At 40.7% G+C, this 25,584-nt stretch overlaps 1 protein-coding gene across 1 annotated transcript in view; it reads left to right on the top strand.

The window, feature by feature from the left end:
- Positions 1-4,337: 4,337 nt before the first annotated feature.
- get4 (guided entry of tail-anchored proteins factor 4) overlaps positions 4,338-25,584 on the top strand; it is a 34,067-nt gene continuing 12,820 nt past the window's right edge. The window contains exons 1-7 of the mRNA XM_080206842.1: positions 4,338-4,509; positions 15,388-15,466; positions 16,685-16,766; positions 21,063-21,212; positions 22,086-22,224; positions 24,647-24,787; positions 24,883-24,958. Coding sequence (XP_080062968.1) covers positions 4,376-4,509; positions 15,388-15,466; positions 16,685-16,766; positions 21,063-21,212; positions 22,086-22,224; positions 24,647-24,787; positions 24,883-24,958 — 801 coding nt within the window. The 5' untranslated portion in view covers positions 4,338-4,375. The remainder of the gene's footprint in view (positions 4,510-15,387; positions 15,467-16,684; positions 16,767-21,062; positions 21,213-22,085; positions 22,225-24,646; positions 24,788-24,882; positions 24,959-25,584) is intronic.

A 25,584-nucleotide genomic window follows, 5' to 3' on the forward strand; every position in this document is an offset into this window, starting at 1 on the left:
CCTGAAAGCCTGCTTCATGTTGATTACTGAAAATCGCAACACAAAAATGCGTAAAACAATCCCTCTAAAACACATATCACTGCAGGCAATCGAGAGAAGAAGAAGAAACAGGAAGAGTTGTCATATCACCTCCCCATTTTTAAAATTATTGGTTAGCAATTTTTATGTTGACAAAGGAAAGCTGGCATCTTTTGCAGCCACTGTATGTCCCAAAGCGCTTTCTGGCCAATGGAGTAATTTTGAAGTTTAGTCAGTGTTGTAATCAGCAACGATTTTGTGCCTGGCAAGCTCCCACAAATAACAATGTGCTAATGACCAGTGATCAGTTTGATGATGGTTGAGGGACAAATACTGGCAGGACACAGGAAATAATAACTCCTCTGCTTCTTTTCTGAAATAGTATCTTTTACATCTGCCTGAGATAATAGATTTAATGACTTATCTGAAAAACTGTACTTCCAACAGTGCACTACACCCTCCACTGAAGTGGTAGTGTTGATTTTGATGCTCAGCACTGTGGAGTGGGTAGGCTAAGAACTAAAAGGTGCTGTCTCAGCAACTTTAGGAAAGAATAAAATTGGAGACGAAAGAAGTGACTTTTTGAACAACTTAAAGGAATAAGTGTACTGCAAATAAATTGCATGCACCAAGATAATGTCATAGCCTTCTAGCCTCAATACTCAAGTTTAACAATTTCTGACTATAAACTCTGGCCCCACATTTGGCTCCTTTTCTTTACGAGTGTTGATTTTAATTTTTTTTTTGCTTTTGGACCTTAGCTGTTCATTATTCTACCTTTCACATTTCCTGCAGACCCATCTTGTATTTCTTTACCTTTCTAATTTTAAAATTTTATTTAGAGATTTTTATAGATTTTTATTTAGAGATTATTATATACACGTTAAAGTCCATGGAATTCTCTTCCCTAGGGTACATTGGAGACTAGTTATTGAATTTGTTTAAATCAGAGTTAGATAGATTGTTGACAGACAAAGCAGGCAGGGGTTATGGGAAGCAGATGGCAAAGTGGAGTTGAGGTTAAACTCAGATCTTACTGAATGGCAGAGCAGGCTCAAAAGGCTGAATGGCCTCCTTCTGATCCTAAATGCTATGTTCCATTCTTACTCCATTTGGCTCTGCCTCCCCCAGTTCTTCTACTGGTTAATGTCTCCTGTCTTATCACAGACTTTCCCTATTTCCTCTTTCTTTCCTTGACCTGCCCCATTTCACCTCCTTCAGATGGTGGATGCATTGGTGATAATCTTCCAAAATGCGACAGATTCTGGAACAGTTCCTGCAGATTGGGCGGTCACAAATATTACCTCACTATTTAATAAGAGAGGTAAAAAGAAAACAGGGAATTACAGACCTCTGAGCCTGATGTCAGTGGGGAAAATGCTACAATCTATTTTAAAGGATGTGATAAATGGACACTTAAATAATGATGATCTGAGTCAACATGGATTTATGAATGAGAAATCACGTTTGACAAACCTGTTGGGAGTTTTTTGAGGATGTTATAAACAGAATTGACAAAGGACAGTCAGTGGACAAAATGTACTTGGATTATCAGAAGACTTTTGACAAAATCCCTGACAGAAGGTTGTTTAGAATTATAGAATCCCTTCAGTACAGAAGAAGGCCATTCAGCCCATTGAGTATGCACCTACCACGATCCCACTCTGGCCCTAATCCCATAACCCTCAGTTATCCTGTGAATCCTCCCAACGCTAGAGTCAATTTAGCATGACCAATCAACCAAATGAACCTGGGTCCCTGGCACTGTGAGACAGCAGTGCTTAAGTTACAGAGCATGGGATAGGAGGTAATATGCTGGCATGGATTAAGAATTGGTTATCAGCAGAAAACAAAGTAGGGATAAACAGGTTGTTTGCATGTTGGCAGGATGTAACTAGTGGGATCTGTACTTGGGCCCCAACGGTTCACAATACATATTAACGATTTGGATGTGGGGGTCAAAATGTAATATTTCCAAGTTCATAGATGATACAAACTAGGTGTGACATGAGGAAGATGCAAAGTGGCTTCAAGGGGATTTGGACAGCTTTAGTGAATGGACAGGAGCATAGTAGATGGAATATAACATGGAGCAATGTGAGGTTAGGATTTTGATAGCAGGATCAGATGTGCAGAGTATTTCTTAAATGATGAGACAGTGTATAGATGTACAAAGAGAACTGGATATCCTCAATATGTCACTGAAAGTTAACATGTAGATGCAGCAAGCAAATTAGGCGGTTAATGGTACGTTAGCCTTTATTTCAAGAGAATATATGGACAGGAGCATGGAAGTCTTCCATTTAATGGAAGCTTGGTTATCATGTCTGGATTACTGTGTGCAGTTTTCGTCCCCTTACCGTAAAAAGGATGTTACTGTCATATATGGAGTGCAGAGAAGGTTCACCAGACTTGTTCTGGGGATGGTGGGACTGTCTTATGAAGAGAGATTAGGTAAACTAGGCCTGAATTCCCTAACGTTTTGGAAAGTGAGAGGTGATCTCACTGAACCTTACAAAATTCTTAAAGGAATAGACAAGGTAGATGACGGTAAGATGTATTCCTTGGTTGGGGAGTCCAGAACCAAGGGACACAATTTCAACTTGAGGGGGAAGCCACTCAGGATGGAGATGAGGAGAAATTTCTTGACACAGAGGGTTATGAATCTTTAGAATTTGCTACCCCAAGGGCTGTGGAACCTCAGTCATAGAAGTAAAGAATTCCTACAGTGCAGAAGGTCAATTGGGTCTGCACCAACACAGCATCTTAGCTAGGCCCTCCCTGCCACATCATCCACACAACCCCACACACATAACTCACTATACCCCCTTACTTACATATCTTGGACACTAAGAGGCAATTTAGCATGACAAATCCATCAAACCTGTAACCCGAGGCTGGAATTGAACCCAGGTCCCTGGTAATGTGAAGCAGCAGTGCCAACCATTGTGCCACTGTGCTGCCCTCATTGAGTATATTTAAGGCAGATATTTTTAAATGCCAATGACATAAAGGGGTTACAGGGATAGTGGGGGAGAAAGGCAATGAAGTGGATGACCATCCTTGATAGTATTGAATGGCAGAGCAGGCTGAATGGCCTTCTCCTGTGTCTAAACACTATTATGTTACTACATTATTGTATTTAATAGGCAGAGCAGGCTGGACATACTGAATGGCTTACTCCTGTGTCTAACACAGTAAGAAGTTTCACAGCACCAGGTTAAAGTCCAACAGGTTTATTTGGTAGCAAAAGCCACTAGCTTTCAGAGTGTTGGCTGCCCCTTCCTCAGGTAAGTGGGAGTTCTGTTCACAAACAGGGCATATAAAGATACAAACTCAATTCACAAAATAACAGTTGGAATGCGAGTCTTTACAGGTAATCAAGTCTTAAAGTACAGACAATATTAGTGGAGAGAGGGTCAAGCACAGGTTAAATGGTTTTCAGCTATTTCAGTTAGTGAGATTTTGCAAGTCCAGGCAAGTCATGGCGGTTACAGAGTGTGTGACATGAACCCAAGGTCCCGGTTGAGGCTGTCCTCGTGTGTGGAACTTGGCTATCAGTCTCTGCTCAGCGATTCTGTGCTGTCGTGTGTCGCGAAGGCAGCCTTGAAGAACACTGACCCGAAGATCAGAGGCTGAATGCCTCTGATACTAACAGGCAGTGCAGGCTGGATGGGCTGAATGGCCTGCTCCTGTGTCTAACACAGTAAGAAATCTCACAACACCAGGTTAAAGTCCAACAGATTTATAAAGTCCAACAGTACTCACTCTTCGTCAGGTGAGTCACTCAACTGATGAAGGAGCAGCGTTCTGAAAGCCAGGGGCTTTCACTACCAAATAAACCTGTTGGACTTTAACCTGGTGTTGAAAGACATCTTACTGTGTTTACCCCAGTACAACGCTGGCATCTGCACATCATGACTACCTGTGCCTGCCAGGCAGTGGGGGCTGGATGGGCTGAACGGCCTGATCCTGTGTCTGACAGGCAGGATGGGCTGAATGGCCTCGTCGTGTGTCTGACAGGTAGTGGGGGCAGGATAGGCTGAACGGCCTGCTCCTGCGTCTGACAGATAGAGCGGGCTGGATGACCTGCTCCTCTGTCTGACAGGCAGTGGGGGCTCTATGGGCTGAACGGACTGCTCTTGTGTCTGACAGGCAAAGCGGGCTGGATGGGCTGAACGGCCTGCTCCTGCGTTCCGCTCACTGACCTGAACCGTTAACTGCCACCTCCCTCCGCGAGCGTTTTGAACTTGGCGGCGCGTGCTGCGGGGCGAGGGAGGGCGGTCCGCCGCGGCGATGATGTCAGCGCGCTGCGCGCCGGCCCGCTGTCCCCTTTGACCTTTGGCTGCCAGCAACAATGGCGGACAGCGAGCTGCCCAAGTGCTGCAGGAACCGGGGCGGAGTCCAGCGGGTGGAGAGCAAGCTCCGGGCCAGCGTAGAGAAGGGCGACTACTATGAGGCGCATCAGATGTACAGGACGCTTTTCTTCCGGTGAGTTGAAGGAGGGGGGGGTGGTGTGGACGATTCGGTTAGGTACGGTACGGGACGAAGGGAGGGTGGAGCGGAGATAGGCATGCGGCTCCTGCGGACAAACCTTCTCCCTTCTCCTCTCTCTCCCTCCGCCGGCGCCTTCCAGATCCTTCTCTCCCAGGCCCCGCGAGCCGAGCCGCAACCTAACCTGCTGGCAGCCGCCGGGAGTCCCGCCCACTCCGCGGCTGCGCACCGATTGGCTCAGAGTGCGGACCGTCCATTGTGACGCGCGGCTTATGATTGGCCAACAGCCCTGTCAATCAGCCGATTGATAGCATGCTGAGTTGACGCTGGGCAGGAAAGGAAGAGCCTGAGAGGAGTCCAGCCACAAGCACAAGGTCTCATTTAAAGGCAGAACCTGCTGCAAGCACTTTGGAAAAAGTCAGAGAAGCAGGGAAAGGAGATAGAAGGAATTGGTTTGCTTACAAGTAGAGATTAAATTACAATGTTTCAAGGTAAAAAGAGGTCTTAATGGGACATTTAAAACTACAAAAGATTTGTCCAGAGGAGGTGCAACTGGTGAAAGCAGAATCCTTGTCAAATGCTTTAGATATTGGAAATCTGAAGTAAGAAAATTCTGCAGATACTCAAGATCAGAGAGAAGGTTAATGTTTCAGACCTATCAGAACTAGAAAAAAGTTAGAAATTATTATTTATGTATGTCACAAAGTTTACAGTAACACTGCAGTGAAATCCCCCAGTCACCACACTCCGGTGCCTTTTCAGGCACATTGAGGGAGAATTTAGCATAGCCAATGCACCTAACCGGTACATTTTTCCGGGACAGTGGGAGGAAACCGGAGCGCTTTGAGGAAACCCACACAGATGTGGAGAGAAAGCCCCAGGTTCCTGGCACTGTGAGGCCGCAGTGTTAAACACTGTTACCGTGTTGCCCCAGTATAATAGGTTTCAGGCATGTACAGAGGGATCAAAGGTTGAGAGGACAAAAACAAAAGGGACCATATGTCATAGGGTAGAACGAAGGAATGATTAAATTCCTTCAGTCCAAAGATGTGCGGGCTAGGTTGATTTGACCATTCTGAATTGCCCCTTAGTGTGCCAGGATGCATAGGTTAGATGGATTAGGGATATGGGGATAGGGCCTAGGTGGGATTGCGTTTGGTGCAGACCCAATGGGCCGAATGGCCTCTTTCTGCACTGCAAGATTCGATGATTTCTATGACCGAGAATACTGGTGCACTATAAAGGAGTGGGTAATGAGGCAAAAGATTGGTTCAGGGGAAAAGCAACATTGTCAGCGGTTAGATACAAAAAAAATGCAAAGTCAGACTAAAATGCTGCAAATACTCATGAGAGAAATGTTTTGTGTCAACGAATTTCATCAGAACTTCAAGATGTTCTGATGAAAGGACACAGGCCTAAAATATTAAACCCCCCCCTTCCCCCTCCATCCTGAATATTGCCAGCATTTCCTGTTACCATGTCCAGGAGCTACTATTGGAAAAAGAATGGGGCAGAGATTATGATGTTTAATTGTTGAGTCTGAAAGATTGTGAAGTATCTAATCAAAATATGAGATGCTGTTTCTCCAACTTCTGTTGATCTTCATTGGGATAGGTGTGGGAAGCTAAGGACGGATGTGATAGAGTAGATGTGGGCTGGACAATCTAAATGACAGGTGACCAGAAACTCAGAGTCATGCTTTTGGACTGAATGAAGCTGATCCACAAAGTGGTCACCCATCCTGCGTTTGGTTTTCCCAGTGTAGAGGAGACCATATTAAGAGCAGCGAGTGCACTACACTAAGTTGCACCTGGGAAGAGTATTGGGGTCCTGGACACTGAAGGGAGGAAGTGGACAGCTGTTGCTTTTCTTCTCCTTGTAAGGGAAGATGCTTTCAGCAGGGAGAAGGATTGATGGAGGAGTGGACCAGAGTGTGGTAGATTGCAGAAAATGGGGGGGAAAGGATAGATGTGTTTGGTGGTAGCATTACATTTGAGATGGTGGGAATAGCAGAAGTGTTAGCGAGCTCAATATTCTTTTGCTTTTTGGGTAAGTAAGTTCCTACTGAATTTTTTTATTGGATTTATTAGCGACTATCTTCTATTTATTGTCCTTGATTTTGGTCTGTGCTCACAAATGCAAACATAATCCATACATCCACCTATCAATTCCTTTCATAATCTTAAAGCCTTCGATCAGGCCACCCTCTCAGTTTTTTTCCTGGAGGAAAGTATGGTATGGGATAGAGAGCTGAGTCTTAATCTTCGTTTGAAAGGTCACCTATGAGGGCCCAGCTTGATGTGCAGTATGAAGAGTCTGTTGTTTTCAAAATAGCAGCAAATACCTCAACACAAATGCAGTTCATTGTCAATTATTTGCCACTCTCACTCTGTGACTGAAGTTTGAGGTCCATCTTTGAGGCTTTTGGTAGATTACACAGATTGAGCAGCAGCTTTCTGGTCAGTTCATTCTTTGATCAATAATGGAAACAAAATCAATTTCTGACCTTTAAACCCAGCTGCTTGGCATGCCCTGTGAAGGTTAATTATGGAAAAAAGTTGAGAATAGAATGCTGGAATCACAATCCACTATTATTGTTATTTGGCAAAGATGAAGAAACAGTGTAACACTTGCTGACCTGTCAATACATAGCACTTAAGTATAAGTGCCCAATGTTTCTCATTATTGGGGAGGGGATGTAAATATATGGAGTTTAAATGTTTGGAAGTAGTGCCTTCATGCGTGATCAATCATTGATTAAAATTTGTGTTCTGGGATGAATTTGTATCAGTTCAGATGTTGCCCAACAAATTATTCAATATATATTGTTATGGTCCTTTCCAACACTGTCTGTCTGTGCAATAGTTTGAGAATGGTTTACTTAAATGGACTTACATGCTTCAGATCAAAGGATTTAACTTTCCTCTGTGCCTTGAAGGGTTCTACTTAACTATTTGAAATAGATATTTTTATAGCTACAAAATAAACAAGTGTTTAATAGGGAGCATCACAGTACATTTTATTCAATGAAGACATCTTATTCCAGTTATAAATGCTTATGTAATAGACGATTACATTTTGTATTCTGTAATTAAATTTAGCTTTACGCATGTGTTTTTGTAAAACAAATTTTATTTAAAAAATGCTGTAGGATGTAAAATTGTGAACATTAGACCTTATGTTAAATGGCAGTGTCCGACAGCTAAAAATTGCCCAGATATCAGTGTTGCACCATGTTCGTATGTAAACACTTTCTTTTTCCATTATTTAAACTTTGTCTAAGCAATTGCTGCAGCATTTGGCTAATTATTTCCTGTGTAAAGTTGTTCAGCTGAACTTTAACACTGTACTGACTAAATCTTGAGATCATGAGTGGTTATGCATGAGTGAAATAGTTCAAAGTGCAAAGTGCAGAGGGACCTCGGGGTCCTTGTGCATGAGTCGCAAAAACCCAGCTTGCAGGTGCAGCAGGTGGTCAGGAAGGCGAATGGGATGCTGGCCTTCATAGCGAGGGGGATTGAATATAAAAGTAGGGAGGTCTTGCTGCAGCTGTATAGGGCATTGGTGAGGCCGCAGCTGGAGTACTGTGTGCAGTTTTGGGCGCCGCACCTGCACAAGGATATTTTGGCCCTGGAGGGAGTGCAGAGGAGGTTTACTAGGCTGATACCGGAGTTGAGGGGATTGAGCTATGAGGAGAGGCTGAATAAACTAGGCTTGTACTCGTTAGAGTTTAGAAGAATGAGGGGAGATCTCATTGAGACGTATAAGATGATGAATGGGATGGATAGGATAGAGGTGGAGAGACTCTTCCCGCTCAAAAAAGACAGTAGGACTAGGGGGCACAGCCTCAAGATAAAGGGGAGGCGGTTTAGAACGGAGTTGAGGAGGAACTTCTTCACTCAAAGGGTGGTGAATCTCTGGAATTCTCTGCCCATTGAAGTGGTGGAGGCTGCCTCGCTAAATATTTTTAAGAAGCGGGTTGATGGGTTCTTGATAAGAGAGGGGATTAAGGGTTATGGGGAGAGGGCGGGAAAGTGGAACTGAGCCACAACAGATCAGCCATGATCTTATTGAATGGTGGGGCAGGCTCGAAGGGCTAGATGGCCTACTCCTGCTCCTATTTCTTATGTTCTTATGTTCTTATGTAAAGTTTTTCATGTAAAATGTTTACTTCCTTAGGGAAGCAAAATTCCACACTCAGGTATTAAAATAAATACTGCTTCGTGACAATTGTAATTTGTGTGAAGAGCTAAAGGTTGCAGATCAAATCAGTTATAATCCAGAAAATAATCGGTAAAATGCTGTGCAAATTCATCAGAATTTCTTCATTATGCACACTCTGAGTTTGCAGTTTTAAAGATATTGGATTTAATTTAATTTGTCACTTTTATTACTGAACTCCACACCCTTTATTCATGCTTCTGAAACATCCTTTGGTTCAGTGCAGTATAAAACCAAAATGCATGTACCCACAGACAAGAAGAGGATCACCGAAACATGTAAACTCTGAAAATTCATTGAGTTTATTTGACAAGTGTGAAACCTTGTCTGTCTGAATGAATTTGGTGTTGATCACAAAATCAACCTAGTGATTAATAAGCTTCTATTTTAAAAGGTGGAGTGGTTGCTGTTCCCAATGTGAACAGTACTGGGATTTTAAAAGTACAACATACTGTGTAGTACTGATGGTGGTTACCATGGTAATGAGACTTCAAGATCTGTTGTGACGTATGTGCACAGGAGGATACTCAGTTTTTCGTGCATACAGCATGTTGCAAGGAATGTGAGATATTTTCAGATGTAAAATATTTTTAACTTCATTGTTGTGAAGAATCATCACAAACCATGGAATGACTTATAAGTGTAAAATTAAGGGAAAAACAATTTCTTTGAGTTGTAGCTCATAATTGTAGCTCATAAAAAGACAGTAGGACTAGGGGGCACAGCCTCAAGATAAAGGGGAGGCGGTTTAGAACGGAGTTGAGGAGGAACTTCTTCACTCAAAGGGTGGTGAATCTCTGGAATTCTCTGCCCATTGAAGTGGTGGAGGCTGCCTCGCTAAATATTTTTAAGAAGCGGGTTGATGGGTTCTTGATAAGAGAGGGGATTAAGGGTTATGGGGAGAGGGCGGGAAAGTGCAAGATATCATGTTGTCTGGTTGCTGTTGTGCACATTGAAATGCAAAGTAAATTTAATAGATTTCGGTTTAAATAGGCCACTTGCCCCGATGGTTTGTGTATGCAGTGTCACATATGTGTGGCTTAAAAGATTTATCATATTAAACTGTACATAGTTTAATGGTTGTAGCGTTTGATTATTCATTTATGGGGTGTATGTTTTGCTAGCTAGTCCAGCATTTATTGTCTATCCTTGAGAAGGTAGTACTGAGCTGCTTTCCTGAACAACTACAGTCCCTGAAGTGTGGGTACAGGCACTGTGCTGTTATGGAGGGAATCCAGGATTGTGATCCTGTGGTACTGAATGAACAGTGATATTTTTCTCGAAGTCAGGATGGTGAATGACTTGGAGGGGAACCTTTAGATGGCGGTGTTGCCAGGTATCAACTGCCTTTGCCCTTCTAGATGTAGCAGTTGTGGGTTTGGAAGATACTGCCTAAGGAGCCTCAGTGAGTTTCTGCCATTCATCTTGTAGATACTACACACTGCTGCACTCTTCATTGGTGGAGGGATTGAATGCTTTTGGAAGGGATAGTAATCAAGCAGGTTGCTTTGTTCTGGATGGTGTTGAAATTCTTGAGTGTTATGGAACTGTACTCATCCAGGTAAGTGTGGAGTATTCCATCTCACTCCTGATTTGTGCCTTGTAGATGGGTGACAGGCTTTGGGGATTCAGGAGATGAGTCACTTGCTGCAGGATTCCAAGCCTCTGACCTGTGCTTGTTGCCATAGTATTTCTCTGGCTAGACCAGTTTCTGGTTAAGCAGTACTGATACTGTTGAATGTCAGGGGACAATGGTTTGATCCTCCCCTTTGGAGATGATCATGGTATGGCACTTCTGTGGTATTAATATTACTTGCTACTTAACAGCCCAGGCCTAGATATTGTCCACATCTTGCTGCATTTGGACATGAGCAGTATCTGAGGAGTTGTGAATTGTGCTGAACATTGTGCAGTTATCAGCAAACATCCCCATTTCTGATCTTACGCTGAAAGGAAGGTCATTGATTAAGTCACTGAAGATGGTTGGGCTTTGAACGTTACCCTGAGGAATTCCTGCAGGGATATCGTAGAACTGAGATGATTGACTTCCAACCACCACAACTATCTCCCTTTGTGCCAGGTTTAATTCCAACCAGGTTTTCCCTCAGATTCCAATTGACTCTAGTTTTGCCAGGGTTCATTAATGACACACTCAGTCAAATGCTGCCATGATGTCAAGGGTTGTCACTCATCCCACCTGTGGGTCTCACCTCATTTGTCCATGTTTGAAACAAGGCTGTAATGAGGTCAGGAACTGAATGACCTTGGTGGGACTCAAACTGAACGTCAGTGAGCAGGCTATGGCTGAGTAAGTTGCACTTGATGGCACAGTTGATGACCCCTTCCATCACTGTACTCATGATCGAGAGTGGACTAATGGTAAGGTGATTTGCTGGGTTGAATTTGTCCTATTTCCACATTACCAGGTGGATGCCAGTGTTGTAGCTGTACTGGAACAGCTTGGCTAGGGACACAGCAAGTTCTGGAGCACAAGTCTTCAGTGCTATTGCTGGAATATTGTCAGGGCCCATTGCCTTTGCAATATCCAGTGCCTTCAGCTATTTCTTGATATCACATGGAGTGAATCGAATTGACTGAAAACTGCCGTCTGTGATGCTGGCGACATCCAGAGCAGGCCGAAATGGATCTTCTACCTGGCACTTCTAGCTGAAGATTATTGCAAATGCTTCAGCCGTATCTTCTGCCCTGATGTGCTGGGCTGCTACATCATTTGAGAAGTACAATTCTGCTGCTGTTCATGGTCCACACTGCCATCATGGATGTCCAGTCTTGAATTGCTAGATCTGTTTTTGATGTCTATGTCGGTAAGCATGGTGGTAGTGCCACAAAATGGAGGGCATTCTCAATGTGATGATGAGACTTTGTTTCAGTAAGCACTGTGGTCGTCACTCCTACTGATACTTTCATGGACAGATGCATTTGCGGCAGACACTTGGGTGAGGATGAGGTCAAGTATGGTTATCCCTTTTGTTTGTTCCTCACTTCCAGCTGCAGTCCAGGGCTGGCAGATATGTCAGCTATGCCTGTGGTGGTACAACCAAGCCATTCTTGTTGATGAACTTGAAGTCCTCCACCCAGAGTACATTCTGTGCCCTTGCTATCCGTAATGCTTCCTCCAAGTTCAACATGAAGAAGTGCTGATTCATCAGCAGAAGGACAATATGTGGTAATCTTTAGGAGATTTCCTTAGCCCATTAGATGTCATGGGGTCCAGAATCTGTGTTGAGGACACCCAGGGCAACTCTATTCTGACTGTATATCACTTGCTGCCACCTCTGCTCAGTCTGTTCTGCCAGACCTGGTCCTGTGCTGCCTTTTTAAACAAAGTCTGGGCATTGTATCAGTAAAGAGGGCTGGAGATTCTATTGTTTTGGTTGTCAAACTGAAGGGTTACAATGGATATTTTTGTGGAGAACAAAATATATTCTAAACTGTACTACAGCTTAGTGGCTCAATTCAGTGACTCAGATGACGTTTAAATATCACCGCAGTGCAGGCTTGTTCGTTCCTCCCACATGTTGCTTGGCCAAGAGAGGCAATATGTTTATTTGTCTCAGATTTTCCTCACTTTTGGAGTTCAGTTTAAAGAAGCTAGGTTGCTTTCTCCACTGGTTTATTATTCTTTTCAGTGTCTTAAAATTAAAAGTTGGGAATAATTGTGCCAAGCTTAACAGGCTTTGCGTTTGACAACAGGAATGGAAAGTGCCTACAAAATTATATAACTAGATCAGGAGTGTCTAAGATGTCATAAAAATCATTTAATAAAGGGATTTTAAAATTTGAGTCACAACAAGGTCAGCAATTGCTTTCTATTTGTGTAGTCTTAGATTAATGTAGAAAACTGATTTACATTGTACAAATGCAGGGAAATGTTTGTGTTTTATTTTAGTCCGCTTTTATATTTCCTTCATTTCAATACTTTCCAGATCTTTAAGCTTCCTATTTTGGTTCATTTTGAACAGATATGTTTTTACCATTGTTAAGTCTGCATAGGATTAATGAGAAATAATTTCTAAGTGTCCTGTTATTTGACTTTATGACACTGATTACAACTCTTCAGAGGATTAGGTCTTTTAGAACAGATTTAAAAAGAAAAATATTGTAAAACAACAACATATGATTGGGTGGAGGAAATATGCTTTAACACTCTTGGATTGCTGTCAAATCCAGCTTTGCTCCAATAGATTATGCCTTATTTGGGCTGCATCTCTCTGACAGACATGATTTGTTTATGATTATATATCTGACCTAAAATTGATTCCTCCCTCACTCGATTTTTCCCATTACAATCAGCTCCCTGCGGTTTTATCAAAATCTTCCAGTGGTTATCAGTGTGAAAGATGTCAATAACACACAGCTTCTGCAGAGAGAAGCAACTTTAATGCTTTTGGCATTGCTTTCTTAAGAATCAGGAAATAAGGCAGATGAGTAGCTTCGAAGAGTTATAAGGGAAAAACCTTGTTACAAAAGATAAACTTTGAAGTAATTGGTGGAGAACAGGCAATGGTTAACATAGATAATTGATAACAGTGTGAGATGAAAGGAGATATGAAGAGAGAAAAAGATGGATATGAGACCTGGTGTAAAAAAAAGGCAAATCGTCAGCAGAAATGCAGGCCACCCTGCCATTAATGTATCAACGGGGGGAGGGAATCCTTCTCTTGCCTTACTATGCAGATACTGTGCCTGGCTTTTTAAGTGTTTCCAGCATTTTTGCTTTTATTACAGATGTCACGCACCTATATATTATTTTATGCTTTAATATATGTTAGCATTGGAGTAACGAAGCACTTGCACTTGTAGCATCCAAGGTTAGTATCAAACACATAATCATACAGGTTAGAGCTCCCTTTGCAACTTTACAGTAAGCTTGGTCCTGACCTCCACTCTGTATTTCCAACTGCATAGAATAACCTTTTCCCTATTCTAGGCATCAAAACTGTAGTACATTTAATTCATGTGTAACCTTTAATCATTCTGGATATAAAGGAATATCTGTCTACCTTCACTTGGGAAGTCAGAATCACAAATGAAATTTTAGAAATTTGTATTATTTTAGCTCTTGTGTGTTATGTAATTATAGGAGGCCAAAAATTGCCTTGTCTGAAATCATCTTACTTGGCACAGAATGAGGATCACCCTTTCCTGGTCTACATTGCCCTGATACCTGCAGCCCTAAGCCTGATCAAACATTGGCAGTGTTATATTTCAATAGTTTCAATACAGTTCCCAGTGACTGTGGAATCTAATAGGGCACTATATTTCATTACCAGTTGATGCTAAGTCGAGTAAGATGGTTTCAGCCAAGGCAATTTTTGGCCTCCTATAATTACATAACACATGAGCTAAAAGAAGACAAATTTCTGAAATTTCGTTTGAGATTCTGACTTCCCAAGTGAAGATAGACAGAAATTACTTTATATCCAGAATGAAAAAAGCCAGGGTAAACACAGTAAGAAGTCTCAGAGCACCAGGTTAAAGTCCAACAGGTTTATTTGATAGTAAACACCACAAGCTTTCGGAACGCTGTTCCTTCGTCACCTGACAAAGGAACAGCGTTCCGAAAGCTTGTGGCATTTACTATCAAATAAACCTGTTGGACTTTAACCTGGTGCTCTGAGACTTCTTACTGTGTAAATGTTTTAGGCAGAGGTGAGGAGAAATTTCTTCGGCAAGAGAGTGATAAGCCTGTGGAATTTTCTACCACAGAAAGTAGTTGAGGCCAAAACATTGTATGTTTTCAGGAAGGAGTTAGATATAGTTCTCGGGACAAAGGGATCAAAGGATATGGGAGGGGGAGGAAAGCAGGATCTGGCAATTGAGTTGGATGATCAGCCATGATCATCATGAATAGTAGAGCAGGCTCGATGTGCCTATTGGCCTCCTGTTCCTATTTTTTATGCTGTTTAAAAAACTACCTTACTGTTGGCTTATAGTAAAATTTTCAAGTTTGGAACTGCATTGTTTCACCGGCAGAACTGTATAATCGAATTTAATTAAAAATTAAATTTCAGCAGCCCCTTAATAAATGCTCGCTGCTTGGTAAGAATTTTCAGTGACATGCATGTTGAAAGATGATCCCAGCGAAAGATGACTTTTCCAAGATACTCTAACACATTTTAAGGATGTTTGCTTCTAATGTATGACATGTCTGTGTCATGTTCCCCATTCCATTTTATTTATATGCAGTTTTAGGTAGATTCTTGGTTTACAATGCTGGTTACATTTCCTAAAGATCTTCATTTGCATATTTTGGTATAAAACTGGCAACATGTTTCCTGTTTTGTAACATTTCCAGGTACTACCTTTGCTTAATTGTGCCAAATAATGAACATTGAGGTAATTGTATCTTGAACTTGATGCAAATTTTCCCAATTATTACATTTTTGGTTATTTAAAAAGCTATCTTGTGTTCTGGTTCTGAGAATAGGAATTGTAACATAATACCTAATCTACATAGCTAAATATTTGAAAGAACTCTTCAGTTGGTGAAAGTGGAAGCATTGCTGGAGGTGTCCTATAGAATTATGTAAGTGCAGTTTTACAACTGTTTCTGGTATCATTGCTTCTAGTTTATAAGTAACATATTAATTTCTACTACTTGCAAAAATAATGCTTCCCTTTTTTTTCCAGGTATATGTCACAAAGTAAACATGCTGAAGCTAGAGAACTTATGTATTCTGGGGCATTGCTGTTCTTCAGTTACAGTCAGGTAACATCTCTTTTCAAAATTTATAAAATTTGCAATTCTTGACTGTTTTGCTACCTCATGAAATATTGTGCAAACAATTATCTATTCTTTTGGTTGAAAATAATTAACTATTCAGAGTTTAATGTCATGCTACATAAATGCAAACATTTCCACCTCATTTTGTTCTTGTGCTTATTTTAAAATTTACCAATGACAAAGAGTATTCAATTATACTGAGTTAGTTCACTGGATAGTTTTTTTTTTGGCAAGGCCTACAGAAGATTGTTGTACCATAACTTCCTAGTTTATTTTATTTGTTCTTGGGATCTGGGCATTGCCAGGAAGACCAGCATTTATTGTCCATCTGTAATTGTCCCTGAGAAGGTGATAGGGAGTACATCCTTGAACCACTAGACGGTGAGTTGCAGGATTCTGACCCAATGACAGTGAAAGGAAGGCGATGTATTTTCAAGTCAGAATGTTCAGTGACTTGGGAAACATGCAGGTGACAGTGTTCCATGCGTCAGCTGCCCATGTCCTTCCAGGTGGTAGAAGACGTGTGTTTGGAAGGTGCTGCGGTGTGTGCGTTGATGAGTTGCTGCAAGGCATTTTGTATATGGCACGCACTGTTGCCTCTGTGTGCTCTGGTGGAAAGAGCAAATGTATAAGGTAGTGGATGGGGTGAAAATCAAGTGGGCTGCTTTGTCTTGGATGATCTTTAGCTTCTTGAATGTTGTTGGAACTGTAGTCATCCACGCAAGTGGAGAATATTCCATCACATTCCTGACTTTTGCCTTGTAGATGGTGAACAGGCTTTGAATAGTTAGAAGATCGGTTACTTGCTGCAGAATTCCCAGCCTTTGACCTGCTGTTGTAGCCACAGTATTTAAATGGCTGATCCAGTTCAGTTTCTGGTCAATGGTAGCCCTCCAGCATGTTGAATGTCAAGGGGACATAGTTAGATACTTTTTTCTTTAGAAGATCATTGCCTGGCACTGGTGTAGAGTGGATTTCTCTTATCACTTATCAGCCAAAGCCTCGATGTTGTCCATGTCTTGCTGCATGTAGGAATGGACTGCCTCAGTATCTGAGGAGTTTCAAATGGTGCTGAACGCTTGTAATTATTGGCAAACATTCCAGCAGATGTCAGGAGTCTGTTTTATTGTCCAATGGTGTTTACTTTCTGAAGATGAAATTTTTCTCCCAAGATACTAATTTGCTCTTGTTTTCTTGGTACAGCTAAACAGTGCTGCTGATTTATCTATGCTAGTTTTAGAGTCCTTGGAAAAGTCCGAAGCAAAGGTTACAGATGAACTGTTAGGTATGTAAATTGTTGACTTTCTCCCTTTTCTGCTCTTCCAACATTTCTGCAGGTATTCTAACGATGAGTTAAGATTAATATCAAAGTTATGGCAGAAATTGAAGAAAATAAACTTGGTGCATGCCATCTTTACATTACAATGAGTTAGATTTATTTTCTATTTTGAGTTACTATTACTTAAGGCCCTTAGTATGTGAAGAAATTAGCTTTTCTGAACACGGAGGGACTGATGTAGCACAAGAAATAACTCCAAGGCAATGCGTATTATTAACAGCCAATGCAAGTGTCTTGCCAGTTGCTCAGTAAGAAATTTGAGTGCTTGGTGTATTGTTGAAGCATATGGATCAAGAAAGTCCAAGGTTGAGCTGCTGGCCTCTACTGAATTTGTTGTTTACAGTAAACCTGTAAATGGGACACTATGGCTGGAATTTTACCAGCATGCCCACCCCGATTCTTGAGGGGGGCATTTCTGACATGGCTGCCTTGCAAAGTGGAACAAAAAGTCATGTGGAAGAGAAAGAAAAGAGGTCTGAAAAATGAACATATGGAGACAGAGATTTTGACATTCTTCTAGACTTCACTACAATTACAAGCAATATTTATTGTTCAGAAATAACCAAAAACACATTTGTTGGGAAAGGATATAATGGGAAAGTTTCAGATTCAGTCAGTAACTTGCTGGATGTTGATTAGCTATGATTACTTATTTTTCTATTTTCCCCCCCTCACAAAGTTCAATTCCAAGCATGTTTTACTGTTTTTTATGAGAAAGCTGCAAATGTATGAAAAATAAATAATGGCTGTTATTATGGTTTGTAGATGTGTGCCATGTATCTGTCTTGTGCTGGGCAATGTATTGCTGCATCCTAGTTTTGGTGTCCGCACCTCTTGATGGTTTTGTAGGAGACTGACTATTTTTGATTGTACTTTAAGAGATAGCCTTTCTCAAAGCAAGCTTGTGTTGTTTCAATAAAATAGGAATAGGATAGAAAATTATAATAGTAAAATTGGCCAATGTCCTATCAGTTTCCAACATTGTTTCTCTTCTAGCGGCACCCTGACTTGTTCTTGCATATTAAAAAATTTGCAATATATTGCAAGTCTGTTGGCATCTGTAAATAGAAAGAGTAGATTCAAGTTTGCAGTGTAATACTTTGTCAGATAGTTCTGGTGGAGGGTTAACTTCCAAATGCATTTTCATATTTTAATTCTGATTTCCAGTATTTGCTGTTAGCTTTCTATCTGTTCTACATGGTATTTTCACTGGCAAATAAAAATTTGGATTTTTCTTCAAAATTGTCAGTCTGTGCACATGAACTGATCAAACAACCAGTTCTGCACCAATGTGAACAAGCTATCCGTCAGGCTGCAGTCCTCCTGTAATGTAAAGAACCTTTTCTGCACAGCAGCTGCCCTGTTCATTACCTTCAAATAATAAATATATTGATTTTGAACATTTCCCCTGCCTTAGAAAGTAATAGGAAATACTGCAAATGTGCAGCAAAATTATCAGAATCTGAAAGTGAACCATGTGGATTGATGATTTGTGATCAGAAGTATTTTGTAGATATTTGGATTTAGTGGAGATGCAAGTTAGTAGGGTGAATCTTTCCAGAACACCGCCAGAAGAGTTGGACTAGCGAGTAGCTCTTGCTGAGAGTGGTATGGTCTGACGGGCTTAATTACACTATAGTTCTGTGGATGAGCAATTCCACCTGGTTTTGATTACTGACCCTGGTTCTGATGGTAAATAAGGATTAAGGCAAGATGTTAGGATTGCCTGACGTTGGGGCTGGGCATTATTTGTGTTTGCAATTCTGAATTCAGCAGCAGCAGGTTGATATGTCAGCTGCTCCTCTGGCTCCACCAATTCCTTGCTTTGAGAAAGGCTAGGACAGAACTGGTTTTAATGAATGGCTTGTTAAATCACATCTAGTTTAATTCCAAGAATATACTTCTGAAGAGTTTCACTAAAGCTTCCGTATCTTTCTTTAGACCCATCACATTTTACTGAAACACTTTGTGCTTAGATATTTGGTCTGTTATAGTAAGAGTTCTTGAACTAAAGTAACTAATGCTTTATTTATTCAAGCATCATTTCTATGTACTGACCAGTGACGATATCTTAATAGACCTTTAATATTGTTGCCTGCAAGATGACCTAAATCTTCTTCTGAAATTTGATTTTTAAAAATTAAACATAAGTCAGTTAGTCAATGTGGTGAACAGTTTCAGAAGAGGTTATAAAGAACAAAGAAAGTTACTGCACAGGAACAGGCTCTTTGGCTCTCCAAGCCTGCACTGACCATGCTGCCCAATTGAAGTAAAATCCCCTACCATTCCAGGGACCATATCCCTCTATTCCCATCCTATTCATGTATTTGTCAAGATGCAGCTTAAAAGTCATTAAGGTATCCGCTTCCGCTACCTCCCCTGGCAATGAGTTCCAGGCACCCACTACTTTCTGTGTAAAAAAAATCTGCCTCATACATCTCCTTTAAACTTTGCTCCTTGGACCTTAAACCTGTGCCCCCTTGTAATTGACTCTTCCACTCTTGGAAAAAGCTTCTGACTATCCACTCTGTCCATGCCTCTCATAATCTTGTAAACTTCTATCAGATCGCCCCTCAGCCTCCGTTGTTCCAGTGAAAATAAACCAAGATTCTCCAACCTCTCCTCATAGCTAATGCCCTCGATACCAGGCAACACCCTGGTAAATCTTTTCTGTACCCTCTCCAAAGCCTTCTGTAGTTTAGCGACCAGAATTGAATGCTATATTCCAAGTGCGGCCTAACTAAAGTTCTATTAAGCTGCAACATGACTTGCCAATTTTTAAAGTCAATGCCCTGGCCGATGAAGGCAAGCATGCCATATGCCTCCTTGATTACCTTCTCCACCTGCATTGCTGCTTTCAGTGACCTGTGTACCTGTACACCGAGACCCCCTTGTCTGTCAATACTCTTAAGGATTCTGCCATTTACTGTATATTTCCTATCTGTATTAGACCTTCCAAAATGCATTACCTCACATTTGTCCAGGTTAAACTCCATCTGCCATCTCTCCATCTAAATTTCCAACTGATCTATATCCTAATGTATTTCAAAACTTCACACTGTGATTTCATGAACTTTCAATTACATTCTGAAGATGCAGTTTACCTCTGCTAAGTTAGCAAATTCCAGCTAGGGCAGCAATTAGGCTTGGTACACAAGTTCTTGTTGCTGTTTGCTATCCTGTGTGTGTGCGTGCGCACATGCACACAGGCAGTCACTCACATACACACAGTCACACACGCGCACGCAGACACACAGTCACACACGCGCACGCAGACACACAGTCACACACGCGCACGCAGACACACAGTCACACACGCGCACGCGTTTAAAGTTCAACATGTTGTAGGTCCCTCACTCCTTCAGGTTGGCCATTCCACAATTTTTATGCACAGATCAGCCTTCATTGTTTCTAGTTTTGAATGGTGCGTACAAAAGACTTTTCCTTACAGATTTTTTTTGTATTATTTGGAGTTAATGCCTCAGATCTGTCCAGTTAGTGTAACTAACTCAAGATTTTGAAAGTCTGTTCGCCCAAGTAATATGTAAATAATTTAAAAAAATGTGAAGCATCATTTCACAGTAATTTACTGCTTTCGTCAAACTGGGTAGCTGGACTGATATAAAACAGATTAGGGGCGGTGCACTGGTTAGCACTGCTGCCCTCACAACGCCAGGGTCCTGGATTCGATTCCTGGCTTGGGTCACTGTCTGTGTGGAGTCTGCATGTTTTCCCCGTGTCGGCATTGGTTTCCTCCAGATGCTCCTGTTTCCTCCCACAGTTTTAAAGATGTGCTGGCTCGGTATATTTACCCAAACTGGTGTCAGAGTGTGGCGATTAGGGGAATTTCACAGTAACTTCATTGCAGTATAATGTAAGCCTTTCTTGTGACTAATGAACAAACTTTACTTTAGATTGGCTGTAGAGCACTTAAATTGTCATTTTCCAAAATCTTTGAAATTATTCATTCCTGTACTTAAAGCGTCCATTTAAACTGGAAGCAAATTTCTTTTTTGTTCCTGCAACACTACATTTTTTTTGAATGTGTCCAGATATTGGCATGTTTTGGATCCTATGCATAACTGCATTTCCTCCTTCAAAGATCTCATGATTTACTTGTTTCATGTATGTTATCTGAGTACAGATTTTGACAGGACTTAATGCTACTTTGTCTTAATTCTAGGTGCCCTTCCGAATTTAGTAAAGCAGTTGCAAAACTTGTTAACAAACCATGTCTTTCAGAAAGTCTTGGTAAACTTTTTAGTCTAATGGATCCAAACTCCCCTGAGAGAGCAGCATTCGTATCCAGAGCACTGAAGTGGTCCAGTGGAGGATCAGCAAAACTTGGCCACCCGAAACTGCATCAACTGCTGGCAGTCACACTGTGGAAAGGTAAGACTGGATAGGCCAAATCAATATCCAAAGTAGTTATTCTGCTATTTTGTGATGATCTGGAGTAAGTTAAGGTGGCAGTATAACTTGTGTTAGGTTTTCATCTGATGCCCAAGCACTGCGGTAGCCTCACGAGTCAGACTTTTTACTGAGGAAACAATGCACAGTGCTTACAGATTATGACGCCTAACTTGTGTGAAGCTAGGTTTAAAAGTTGTTTGTAATCTAATTGATCTCGCGATCTCTACCATAAATTTAATCTTTAACCAAAAGAGAAATTGCTGGAAAATCTCAGCAGGTCTGGCAGTATCTGTAAGGAGAGAAAAGAGCTGATGTTTCGAGTCCAGGCGACCCTTTGTCAAAATGTGATCTTTGGTCAGTTTAATGTTTTCAGAAAGTGGATGCTGCTGTCCACACTTGTCACCTCTCACAGTAATAATCATTATATAGATTCTGCATGAGTTATTTCGGTAACTCACAATGCTGATCATTGTTCGTTGAGAGAAGAAAATTAGCAGATAAGAAATCTCAAATTTTATTGTGGCATAGAAATGCTTCTATTAAATACAATTTAAAAATATGACAGTACCAAGTTAATGATGAAATTGGCTACCATCCATCTATTGACAAAAGATAGTCCCATATGTTGTGTTAATGGACTTCATGGTTTGGCCAGTTTCTAATTGGGATATATTACTCAACCTGTTTGCATTTTCTTTATAGTGCGCTTAGATAATCAGTAAACATGCTTCAGATAGAAACATAGGAAATCTATGGCACAGAAAGAGGACATTCAATCCATCATGTTTGTGCCAGCAAATTATTTTGTCAGTTTCATTACTTACATACAATGATTTTGCATTCTCTTTCTAGAACAAAACTATAGTGAATCTCGATATCACTTCCTGCATTCAGCAGATGGGGAGGGTTGTGCAAATATGTTAGTAGAATATTCTGCATCAAAGGGTTACCGGAATGAAGTGGACATGTTTGTGGCTCAGGCAGTCTTACAGTAAGTATTTAGAAAACAAAAAACAAGTGTGTTAATTTATTGGTTGAACTCTATACAGTGAAATAAAAGCTATACCTTTGCATTTAGATAATTGTTAGATAATCCTAGCTGAATCTAATGCATCTGGATTTCTATTGAGAATTCACTTTTTTTTTGAGTCCATTTGGAGCAGCATGCCAGCCTAAAAATAGCCTGATAATGCAAGCCTTTTATCTTTTAGCTAGAACTACAAGGGAGAAAGAAATGAGAAATAACTGTCCTGTACTCCACAATTGGACTAATGTCTTCTGCAGAATTCTTTTATGAGACACTTGGAAACTATTACAAAACAAAAATTCATATTGACTCACAACATTGTACACCATTCGTGCACTTCGGAAATGGAATGTTTTGGGGTTTTGAAATGGCATTCCTTAAATATGTTTAGACAGATTAATTGACTAAAAGTCTTCTAATGGTATTTCTGGATATATATTTATTTTCTTATCAATGTTTATTTGAAATTCTTCACACAAGACTTGTTTGACAAATGTTTTTTGGAAAAAGAATGTTGAAAAGCCACAGTAATTATGCCTTAGCTATTTGTAGGTTTACCTGGGCTTTCACCTGTGTGCTTTAGAAAACAATACAGCAGTAAAGTACAGTGAGCTTCACCTGCAAAAAAGTAAAGTACTCTGTGTATATTTTAACTCTTACGTCCTTGGATCAAAAGAGTAATTTTATTGCATTTTGATTGGTGCTCTTTGAACAGTATCCCAGTGAGAGTTGACATGTTCAAGAGAGGGGCAGACAAAATGGGGTAAAACTTCTGAAATTATATTTTCAAATGAATGAAGCTGTATTATTTGTATTGAGTACCACATGAAAACCGACAGAATAATAAGAGAGACTTGCTGTCAAAGCCTTCTGCCTTGCATTTGTCAGGATGTATTCGCAAGAATATCAGTAGCAAAGGGAGAAACAAATTATACTGCATGAAGAGTGCGCTGATTGACTGAAAAGTGGACTTTAATCAGTAAAGGCATTAACATGGAGAATGAACCAGGGAACAGTTAATTGCCAAGCTTTTGTTTAAATTCAAACTAGGCAGGTTGACTCTGGTAAAGGCGTTGCCCTGGGGAATGAACCAAGGAATGGCTGTCCCCAACCTTTTTAGTTGTAAAAAATGCAATGTGTGGACATGCTCCATCTATCTGCCCATGTATGAATATATGTAGCTCCAAACACACACATGTTCCCATCTCCTCCAGCCAAAGTTTCAGATTCACATGTAATCCTGTGTAACATACTAGTGAATCAATTTTTACTCAAATCAGAGCAGTAAATTTGTCTTGTAATTATTTTCAGAATGCTCATCTAGCTGTTGTCTGTAGTGTTACAGTTCTGTGATTTAGGAATGTGGAATATTTTTCAGTTATGAAGAGAAAATAACATTTACATATTCATAGAAATCCCAAATCAAACTAAGTGTTAATCTTTGCATTTTTGAGTTGATGAATTGCAATTGAGGGTGGCACAGTGGTTAGCAGTACTGCCTCACAGCGCCAGGGACCCAAGTTCAGTTTCGGACTCGGGTCACTATCTATATGGAGTTTGCACATTCTCCCTGTGTCTGCATGGGTTTTCTCTGGGTGCTCCGGTTTCCTCCTACACTCCAAAGATATGCAGGTTAGGTGGATTGGCCATGCTAAATTGATCCTAGTGTCAAGGGGATTAGCAGCGCAAGTATGAGAGGTTACGGGAATAGGGCCTGGGTGGGATTGTGGTCAGTGTAAACTTGATGGGCCGAATGGCCTCCTTCTGCACTGTCAGGATCCTATAATTCTTTTCTGACCATTAAAGAGTTAACTGAGATCTCACCTATGTGGTTGAGTCAAATATTGGAACAAACTAAAAAAGTTGCATTTCTGTAACACCTTTCATAACCTCAGGGCGTCCGAAAGCACTTTAAAACAAAGATGAACTTGAAATGTAAGCGATTATTTTAATGTAGGTAGCCAACTTGTGCACTTCAAGCTTCCACAAACAATGGTCTGATTATCAAATAATCTGTTTTTGTGATGGTGATTGAAAGAAAAATAGTCACGAAGAAAACTTCCCGTGCATTTCCTCAAAGTCATGCCATGGAATCTTTAGGTTCTGCCTGACAGGACAGAAGGGGCCTCCATTTAACATCTCATCCAAAAAAACAGTATTTCCAACAGTTCAGCATTTCCTCAGTACTTCGCAGGAGTTTCAGTCTTGATTTTGGTGCTCAGGTTGTGGCTACCAGCTGAGCCACAGCTGATACTCTTATGAAACTGATAATGCTGCCTATGTGTTGCACGTTTGTGGCTTCCTTGACGTTTATTGTTACTACAGATTTTTTTCACAGATGAGTAGAAATGCTACTTCTGAAAATGGTTCTGATTTTTTTTTCCAGATTTCTTTGCCTAAAAAATAAAAACACTGCATCATTGGTCTTCACAACTTACACAGAAAAGCATCCCTCTATAGAAAAAGGACCTCCATTTATACAGCCATTGTTAAACTTTATTTGGTTCTTATTACTTGCTGTTGAGGGGTAGGTACTTTTTTATATTAAAGAAGTTATTATTGGTACTTTAAAAATCTAAAAACTAATCCAATGTTATAACCAATGTACTTTTTTCACTGAAGGGGGAAACTAACCGTTTTTACAGTGTTATGTGAACAGTATCAGCCATCTTTAAAGAGAGATCCAATGTACATTGAGGTGAGTTACCATTCTCCTGCTGCATTTGTTTAAGTTGGGTGAAACCAAGATTCATGTTTTAATTTGTTTTCTATGAATTATTTGGATGTGAATGAAAAGCAACATTTTAAAATTCTGAACTATGCACAACATTATACAGGCTTGTGCCTGCATGTCTATAAGCCACCCCGTGAGTTGTCACTTCAGAAAATGTCCTGTTTAAGAAAAGTGAGAGATTATTTAATTGACAGTGCACCAAAACAATCAGCTTCACCATCCAATGCTTCCCTGTACTACACCAAAATGAAAGAATTTGCCTATATGTTCATCATCCCAAGAACTGCGGTGGTTGCTGAGCTCCCCAGCAAATTCAAAGCCAGATTTTAGACAAGTTGCTTGTTTGCAGGAACTCAAATGCAGATAATCATGTAGCTTGTGTACTGTTGGGACTGATGTTCTTATCTCCTCAGGACTCATCCCCTCACAAATGGAAATTCGCCTCCTGTGGTATGCCTGAAGAGAAAAGAGAAAATCAGGCATCTCTAATCCCCCTCATACTCTTAGCCTTTTCGTGATCTAATGAGGTTATGACTGTGCAACATAACTTTCTTTCAGCCCTGCAACAGTTTATTTCATGTGACACAAAT

The sequence above is a fragment of the Carcharhinus amblyrhynchos genome, chromosome 18 (assembly GCF_965287045.1).
Source record: "Carcharhinus amblyrhynchos chromosome 18, sCarAmb.v2.hapA, whole genome shotgun sequence".
Classification (NCBI taxonomy): domain Eukaryota; kingdom Metazoa; phylum Chordata; class Chondrichthyes; order Carcharhiniformes; family Carcharhinidae; genus Carcharhinus; species Carcharhinus amblyrhynchos.